The sequence below is a fragment of the Brassica oleracea genome, unplaced genomic scaffold, assembly GCF_000695525.1.
Source record: "Brassica oleracea var. oleracea cultivar TO1000 unplaced genomic scaffold, BOL UnpScaffold00947, whole genome shotgun sequence".
Classification (NCBI taxonomy): Eukaryota; Viridiplantae; Streptophyta; class Magnoliopsida; order Brassicales; family Brassicaceae; genus Brassica; species Brassica oleracea.
Genome location: NW_013617541.1, coordinates 313 through 9,497, shown reverse-complemented (window position 1 = coordinate 9,497; position 9,185 = coordinate 313). Strand labels below are relative to the sequence as shown.

The 9,185-nt window shown below is 34.9% G+C and overlaps 1 protein-coding gene across 2 annotated transcripts; it reads left to right on the top strand.

Annotated features, from left to right (window-relative positions):
- Positions 1–559: 559 nt before the first annotated feature.
- Positions 560–4,525, top strand: LOC106320513 (probable RNA-binding protein 19). 2 transcript variants are annotated; one of them, XM_013758885.1, is made up of 19 exons: positions 560–841; positions 1,033–1,083; positions 1,247–1,305; positions 1,395–1,512; positions 1,590–1,678; positions 1,748–1,771; positions 1,869–1,932; positions 2,102–2,160; positions 2,241–2,358; positions 2,449–2,535; positions 2,706–2,776; positions 2,845–2,962; positions 3,080–3,165; positions 3,280–3,379; positions 3,528–3,604; positions 3,686–3,803; positions 3,931–4,004; positions 4,105–4,137; positions 4,260–4,525. In XM_013758885.1, exons 1-19 carry the CDS (start codon positions 695–697, stop codon positions 4,369–4,371), a joined length of 1,605 nt encoding a protein of 534 aa, XP_013614339.1. In that variant the 5' UTR covers positions 560–694; the 3' UTR covers positions 4,372–4,525. The 2 variants fall into 2 exon arrangements, with proteins under 2 accessions (XP_013614339.1, XP_013614338.1); XM_013758884.1 differs by having other exon boundaries at positions 561–850; positions 937–1,083.
- The last annotated feature ends 4,660 nt before the right edge of the window (positions 4,526–9,185 follow it).

The window sequence follows — 9,185 nt, the reverse complement described above, 5'->3', positions numbered from 1 at the left end:
GTGCTTTGGCCGAAAAATGTTTTTTTTTTTTTTCAGAATTTGGTGAAAAATATGTTTTTTAAGTTTTGGAAGAAAACGCGTTTTTGAGTTTCTGACACGAAATTGCAATTTTTTTTATTAAAAATGTTATATAATAATAATAATTAATTTTTATATTTGTAATAAAAGTATTTAGGTCTTTTTGATTTTGAGATGTAAATATAACATCCAAACTCTACTTTTTCTAACATAGATGGTGATTCAATAGTGATAATAAACAAACGACATCTGAATGCTAGAACGAACACGACCTAAATAATTAAAATAAGTCATACTCCTATTGTATAGAAATGGATCAACATAATTTGCAAAAAAAAAAGGGGATTTTTTTTTTTTTAAGTTTTGTAATTTTAAAGTTTGGATCAAAATATAAAATATGATTAAAAGTGAAAATAAAAATTAGACTTTTCTAAGTGCGACACCAATACCATTGATATCAATTAGCGTTTTTACAAACTAGAACGAACATGGGGGGCTATAGAACGAAAATATTAAAAGCCCAGAGCAGCCCAAAGAAGATGGTTGTCTAGGGTTTTATTTAACTTATTGCTGCTCTCTCGGGGGTTGATTTGATTTCTGCTCTAAATTTCTCCGGCGGTGGTGTTATTTTATTTGTAACTTATTGCTCTTGCCGGCGTTGTGTTTCATCCTCTCCATGGCCAGTTATAGCCAGAAAGCTAATTTATTGGTTAAGAGAAAGCCGGAAGATGGTTTGGGGACCGAACCGGTTCTGAAGAAACATAAAGAAAAATCTGAGGAGAAGGAGATTGAAGCAAGGGTTGAGTTGTTGTCTGATATTGAGGCTAATTTGGTATAATTTTCTGGAAGTTTGAATATTCTGTATATATGCTTTATGTTCTTCAGTTAAGCATCTTTGGTTCTTACTATGGCCAGTAGACAGTGGAGACCGAACCTGTCCATAGGGAGGAGAAGGAGACAGCGAAAGGATTTTCTGATGAGATCAAAGGAAGGGTCGAGTTGTTGGAGAATGAGGCTAATTTAATCTCAGTGGAAGGACTTGATGAAACTCCCAAGGAAGCTGCCGTAAGTATATTCTAATGTTTGTTATATATTTAGTTCAATTAAGCATCTTCGTGTTATCTCATATTCTTGTTCCAGTTGCTAACAGGAGACCTCTTCTTGTTATGCAATTGAAGGAGGCGTTTACCACTTTTGTATGCTAACACAACTTGCTTTTTAAATTCAGGAACTTAAAAAGACGCTCTTTGTTGCTCATCTCCCTCCCCAAACTAAAATAAGAGATATGTAAGTAGCACCCTTCACTTGAACTAGTTTAGTTTCTCATACTGATTTTATATTTATTTATATATATATATATATATTTCATCCTCCAGCATACGTTTCTTCAAAGATGTTGGACAAGTTGTTCGTGTTCTACTTCAAGCTACCGACAAGGGAAAGTGTGCGGGCCAAGGTTTTGTTGAATTTGCTTCTGCTAGCCAAGCAAAGAAGTTGAGACTAGTTCATATTACGGGTGAACTAGTGTTTAATTATTATACATGTAGCTAATTGAATCTTTTATGCTCTAGGCACTGGAAAAGAAGAAGAATGAATATTTGCATAAACGCAATATTTTCCTGGATGTGGCTCATAAGGGAGCTCTACACCTTCCACCCAAGTATATTTATTATTGCTCGAGTTTTGATGCCATTACTGGTGATTAACGCTATTGTTTTTCGTAATTTAGGTATTGCATCGATCACAAGGTTTGGTAAGTGATTTTACTATTTACCTCTTTAGAAGAGCACATTGGGTGCAGCTAGTTTGGAGATATCACAAATGTTTTTTTTTTTTTTTATGTATTCCAGGTACCAAGAAGACTATCTTCAACAAGAAAGCCTTAGGATACAAGAAGATCCCAAGTTTGCTGAGGTACCTCTTCTTATTATCTTCGTAATATGTCATGATTAGCCTTTTAATATCACAACTGTTGCACACGAAGTCGAATATAAATCTTATTTTGCTACTTTTTGTTGTTATGCAATTTTAAGTCCTTTTCTCCTTAAAGAGTCTTGCTAACGCACTTGCCTGTTAAATTCAGGAAGCTACCATTCTTTTTGTTGCCAATCTCTCTCCACAAACGACTAATTTATTACATATGTAAGTAGCACCTTAAGTTTCCATTTTCCTTCTTTGACCCAAGTTTTCTGTGACTGATATTTTACCATCCACTCTTACAGCATCAATTTCTTGGAAGATGATGGAGATGTTGTCAGTGTTCGACTTATTGTAAGCCACGAGGGTAAGCATGTGGGCTGTGGCTTTGTTGAGTTTGCTTCTGCTAATCAAGCTAAGAAGGTGATCAGTTTTTTTTCTTCTAGTAATATTATGAACAAGTGTTAAAAATATACTTGAAAATAGCTGATTAAATTTTTTTTTCTACCGCAGGCACTGGAAAAGAAGAATGGTGAATATTTGCACGATTATAAGATCTTGTTGATGAAAAGGCGTGATGAAACTCCCAATTTTGTTGAGGTACCTCTTCTTATTAGTTATTACCCTCAAAATACGTCACGCTTAGCCTTGAATAAAACAACTGTTGCACACAAAATCAAAAGATTTCTTACTTTTGGATTACTCGTCAGATGAGGCTCTGCTTTCTATTGTTTGCAATTTAAGTCTTTACACTTGCCTGTTATATGCAGGAAGTTGCCACTGTAAGAAGTAAGACGATCAGTGTTACCCATTTCTCTGGCCAAACTAAAATATCAGATATGTAAGTAGCACCATAAACCACCACTTTTATTCTCGGAGAAATCTTTTTCATGACTGACATTTTAACAGCATCAATTTCTTCAAAGATGTTGGCCAAGTTGTTCATGTTCGACTTATTGTAAACCCCAAGATCAAGCATGTGAGGCTTGGCTTTGTCGAGTTTGCTTCTGCTAACGAAGCAGAGAGGGTGAGAGTTGTTTTTAGTGATGATGAAAATTATTTTAGTAGTCATTTGAAAACTAGAGTATACTTATGATGAGAATTACACAAGCACGAATCCTAATTATATATTTTTCTTCTGTAGGCGCTGGAAAAGAACGGCGAATATTTGTTCGATAGAGATATCTATCTTGATTTTGTTGAGGAAGCTGCATACACTATACTATCCAGGTAAATTGATATTCCATGTTATGGAGATTTGTTTATGTAACACTGGTTGCAACTTATTGTTACAATTTTGGTGCTATTGAAGCAGAATAACGTAATTATACTTTTGTTAATTAGGCATTGCGTAGATCACAAGGTTTGGTACGAAAACTACCCACAACGAGAAAGCCCTCTGATTGAAGAACATGCAGCAACAGAAACTCCCGATTTTGTTGAGGTACCACTTCTTAGATATGTCAGGATTAGAAGAACCACAAAGTCGAAAGATGACTGTCTCTGGGATGAGTCTTCCTTTTTGTTGTTATGCACATCAAGTCCTCCTTTTCTCGTAGAGTCGTGCTAACACACTTGACTGTTAAACTCAGGATATTAACTTGATGGAAACGACGGTCTTTTTTGCCGCAGTCACTATGAAAAAAGACAAATGTAGCATGTCAAATATGTAAGTTGCACCTTTAATTTCCTCTTTGTTCTTGGATCAAGTTTTTGATAACTAATATTTTTATCCTTTATTTTTTTACAGCATCAGTATCTTCAAATCTGCTGGAGAAATTGTTCGTGTTCGGCTTGTAGTAGACCACAGGGATGAGCCTCTCGGATGTGGTTTTGTTGAGTTTGCTTCTGCTGAGGAAGCAAAGAAGGTGAGAGTCATTTATAGTAATGATGAAAAGTATTGAAGTAGTCATTTGGGAAGTAGTGTATACTTATGAGAGAAGAATGGTACTGCGATTAAAGCAGGGATTGCTGATTAAATTTTTTATACTGTAGGCTGTGCTAGAGAAGAATGGTACTGCTATTTATGTCAGGGTGGCCGAGAAAGCTCCATACCGTTTCCGACCCAAGTAAAGCGATTTTCCATATGGAAATTTGTTTCTCTAAACTTAATGCTATAGTTTTTATGCCATAACCAGAAGATTAACGCTATCAACTTTTGTTTATTAGGTGCAACCTTGCAGACCTTGCGGATAAGCTTTGGTATGTGATTAAACTATTTGCATTTGGAGTTTTTTTTTTTTTTATCAAAAGCAGTTTTTTTTTTATCAAAAGCAAGTGAAGCTTTTGGATTTATATGACAAGGGTTTTTGATATTATTCCAGGTATGAAGACAAGCTTCGACGAGAAGGCTTTGGTTTGCCGAGCAAATCGGAGCTGAGGATAGAGGAGGCAGTCTTCTGCGGTAAGAAGACAATCTTCTCTGACAAAGACTGATTGAAGAAGAAGATGAAGCTCTTTGGTGTATATAACTTGTGATAAAATCTAGCTTTATAACTCCTTAAAATATTTACGGTCATGTAAGGTTTCTCAGTGCCCCCCCAAACACAAGTCATATCCTTTTGCTAGCAAAGACTGCGATTTCATAGCCTTTGTACACACAAAAATTTAGGTGTTTTCACTTTTAATAGAGTAAAACCACAAGTCAGGAAAAGATGCACCCGAGATATAATCAAAAATCAGCCAGCTCCTGCATGTAGGATAGGTAGTATGTACTACAGTAACATGAAACCGAAAGGGGAAATGATTTTTGCTTTGCCTTCAACTACATAAATACTGGGTAGAAGCTTACCGTCAATGGGCGAAATCACCGCAAGTGATACTGTAATTGTTACCCCAAAACGTAACAAACTTCTGATGCGTGAAGGACACCATCTAGTCCTCAAGATAAAATCAAGTGTCCATGGTAGCTAAAAGCTAAAGAAGACACAGAGTCCTTGTGCCCTGGAAGCTCTCAGAACCCCATTCTGGTTTTCAACGTTAAGTCTCTTTCAAACCCTGCCTAGTAATAACATCAGCCTGCATACTCAGAAAGGAACCAACCCACTAATATGAGTCAGCATAATCACCTTTGCTTGTCACAGACCTGAAAATTTCTCATGCAAAAGCGCAACCCATATTTATTTACCCTCCAAGTGTTTACCATGTTGCTAACGTAGCGGTCCACTTGAAAATATAACAAGACAAATGAATCAATACATATCTTGTGTTGTCAGAAACATCAAAATTAAGTTAAAAACTAGATTTTGAAGCGCGGGTTTTATGGGTTATATACGAAGTTGGATATGAGATAGTATTTTGAGTATATTGTGTATTATTATGTTATATGAGATATGCTTATACAAAACAATTGTGTAACAATGCTTAAAGACACCAGACTCACCCTACCCAACTGCTCAATCTGGTTCTGGCCACACTAACTCGCCCTTTTTATTGCTGAACTTGATGTTTAAGTCGTGTATACAGATTTATACATTCGAGCTCACCCAGCTTTGCATGTTAAATGCGTACCTTTATCAATTTGATCCAACATTTGTTCCCGTCGTTAAATCTTCTTATTCATCAAAAAATGGCTTTGTAACAAAACAAGTATTGATCCTTAAAAGAAATGCAGTGTAACGCAATCTTCTTCACCAACGATATGCAAATTTGTTCCAAGGAATTATATTGGAAGGTTTACCATGAAAGTTTGGACCAAAATTTAAAATATGATTAAAAGTGAAAATAAAAATCAGACTTTTCTAAGTGTGAACAATGATATCAATTAGCCTTTTCAGAAACTAAAACGAATAATGGTGGCGATAGAACGATGTTTTGTGGGAACGAGCCTGATGAAAGGGTGCTGCTATTCATGTTTTGATTCATTTGTACAAGATGTAGTTAAGATGATTCTGGACACGAGACAACCCCATTGGTTGAGGTTAGGGCTCCACTAAATCACCACTTTGTTTTAGATTTGTTAATGCGACGAAAGCAAGAGAGTCACGAGAATCCAACTCAAGACGAAAGGAATCTGACTCTGAAACTCCAAACCCTCACAAAGCTAATCGTCCTGAAGCTTTTTCCAGAGTCAAATCTCTAGTCCGATCCCCGATCTCTCCGGTTTAACCCGGTTACAGACCCTGAACCTCCACAACAACCTCTTCGACTCTGTACCCAAGAAGATTACCTCGAGAACAACCCTTTCTCTCCCTGGGAGATGACCATGGACAAGCAGAAGACCGGGTTAGCCATCCACATTTGCTACAAGTCTAGCTAATTTTCTATTTTTTTTTTTTAACTTATGTACGTATATTAGCAACATACACTCGGAAAAATACCTTGCTACCATTCAATTTTATCTGTCATTTACAATGTCTAGACACACAATGACTCTGCTTGTATTGCCAATCAGACAAGCTTGCATCTGAATTGTATGTCAACTGGACTTAGTCTGCCAAATAGACGTATAGCCTGCCTCTTCTTTTGTTTGCTTGCTAATTGTTTTATTATCCTCTATGTTTCTATTTTACAGTTTCATAAATGTTGGTTCTATTAGTCTCTTGTTTTATTATCCTCTATGTTTCTGTTTGGTGGCAGGTACTTTTCTACAAGTTATGATTTTCTAACTACTAGTTATGAACGTATAGAAACGTTGTTTCCTCAGTTGTGCTTCAGTTGTTCTGATATATGAAAATTCTTGTTATTTTGAGAGATAGAGAGAGATCTGAACCAAAGTGAGTTTCTGACAGATTATATCAATTGTGGTTTCTTGTACTTCTTTTATGTGAATATAAGTCTTTATGTTGGTCAGTATCTCAAAGCTTCTACTCTGAAGTAATGGGGGAAAAAGGCAACGCTCATTTCAAGAACAGAAGCTGCAAAAAAGTGTTTGATTGTTTTCAATCTTCAATAGTTTTAGGAGTGTTTTATTGTTTTTACCACCATCGCTCGTCACCACCATTGTCGTCCGACACCACCACCACAACAGTTCGACCTCTCTGCCACTCTCTCTCTATCTGTTTTGAACTCATTTTGTCGTGAGCAGAGGATCAGTTCCTTGCCTCTCTTTGGGGTTGATCAATTCTAGATATAACCAGATACTTATAACTCTGGTTGCTACTTTTGTCATTAAATATGTTAACTATTTATGTTAGACTAGCATTTAAACAGAATTGTTAGGTTTTTTTGTGTTGCTAATATATGTACTCGATGTCCAATATTTAAGGTCAGAATTTTTTTTTTTTTTTAAACTCTTAACCTGTTGTTTTCTTTTGTCGATTTTTGCATCTATGTAAATGGATCACAACTTTATCAATATACATGCTAACTTTAGTTTTAACACGTAAAAGTAGCATTTAACCAAACAATTAATTTGCAGTTTCACCTTAATTTTGGTTGATGCGTTGTCATCTATCATGCTTTCTATATATTGGAGACAAAAAAAAGTTTCAACCAAACAATTAGCGTGCGGTTCGTTATAAGTATTCAAGTAACACCTTAATCCCTTCTTAATACATAAGATTTGCCTAAATTCGTTCTTAATATGTCAGACTAGCATTGAAACAGAATTGTGAGTTTTATTATGTTCCCAATATAAGTATTTGTTGTCCAATACCAAATCTCAGACGACAAATATATTTCTCAAACTCTGAACCTGTTTTTCTCTTTAAAACAAAATCTTCTACGCTCTAAATTAATCTGTTTAGCGTATATTACATCATAAAACATGCTAAAATCCTAAATCAAAGTCCACAACTATCTTTAGCAACATAATTTTATTTTAACCCAACCCGTGTTTATGTTACCTAGCTAAATACAAACCACCAAACTATTTCTAAGGTCAATCTAACATGTCGCTAAATTTCGTTGAATACCATTTTCGGGTATAAAAGGGTTATAGTATAGAGTTTGAAAGCTATGATTGAATAAGTTAAAGTGGTCTGGTGGTTTAGCTTGATACTCTCAATCTCGTTTCCTCGGGTTCGAGTGGTGCGCTAGACTGATTTCATTTTTTGCTTTAATGAGTGGCATAAATGTAAATAACTCATCTTTTTCCCTCAATTTTTTTTAGGGTTTTCGACAGCTCAAGTTGTATTCATGGCGGCCGGCTTCAGTTTTCTCTTATATCATCAAATTTTTATGCGATTTCGTATTGTTTATGTTTCAATTACATAAATCTAACACTAAACACACGATTTTGATCATTCAAAACTTAGAAAAAATATAAAAAAATTGCTGGCTCCGTTTTTCTTGCCGATGATGGTGAAATAGCCACGACACACCACCACCGCCAAACGTCTCGCCGGTGCGTAATCGTCCTCTTCTTGTTTGGTTTGTTGTTCTAGTGAGCGTGGAAAGTGGCTCGTACTCGCAAGACTCGGCTCGAGCGAGGGCATGGGTCTTATGACCTCAAATTAATTTGACCTTGTTTTCAAACATGTCTTATTCCCTCAATTACATTTATATTTCTTTTAGCTTTTAACCTATTATCACCAGTCATAATGTAAATATCTCTCTTGTAGACAAAAGGACAATTTTATCATTTTGACTATACTGGATCATTTTGACGGCCCACAATTTTTATGTTATAGGTATTTTCTTAATTTCTTACTTCTTCTATGATTTACACCCAATTCACTCTAATTATATATACTAGATTTTTTAACCGCGCTATGCGCGGATAAGATATTATATGTATTTCTCAATTCTAAAAAAAATGTATAATATTGTATTACATTATTTAAAGAATATAAAATAAGACTACATAATATTTTTAAAATTTTCTTTGTGGAAATCATTATGTTATTTGATTGTTGTACTTGATTCACATATTTGCATAGATATTTGTGATAGATGAATAACTATATTTTTATTATCAGTAAATAATATATAGTTAGTATATAATATAAGAAAAATGAAATTATTTACTTTTTAAACAAACTTGTCTCATGTTGGGGACTCGGTTATAGACATATCATATTCGAAAGATATATTTTTACAGTTATCAATCTTCTTAACAGTCAAGAAACAAATCCGAATATCAAAAAATATCTTCATATTCGAATGAAACATTTTTACAATTACCAATCTTCTTAACAGTCAAGAAACAAATCTAAATATCAAAAAAATATCTCATACGATCTCTTTGTGGAATAACTGCTCTGAAGAAATTGAATTTAGGCATAAAAAAGGACTGGAAATGGATGTGCAGATGTTAGGCCTGGGTCAGCTTTACAAAATACTATTCATAGTTCATATATCATTTATGT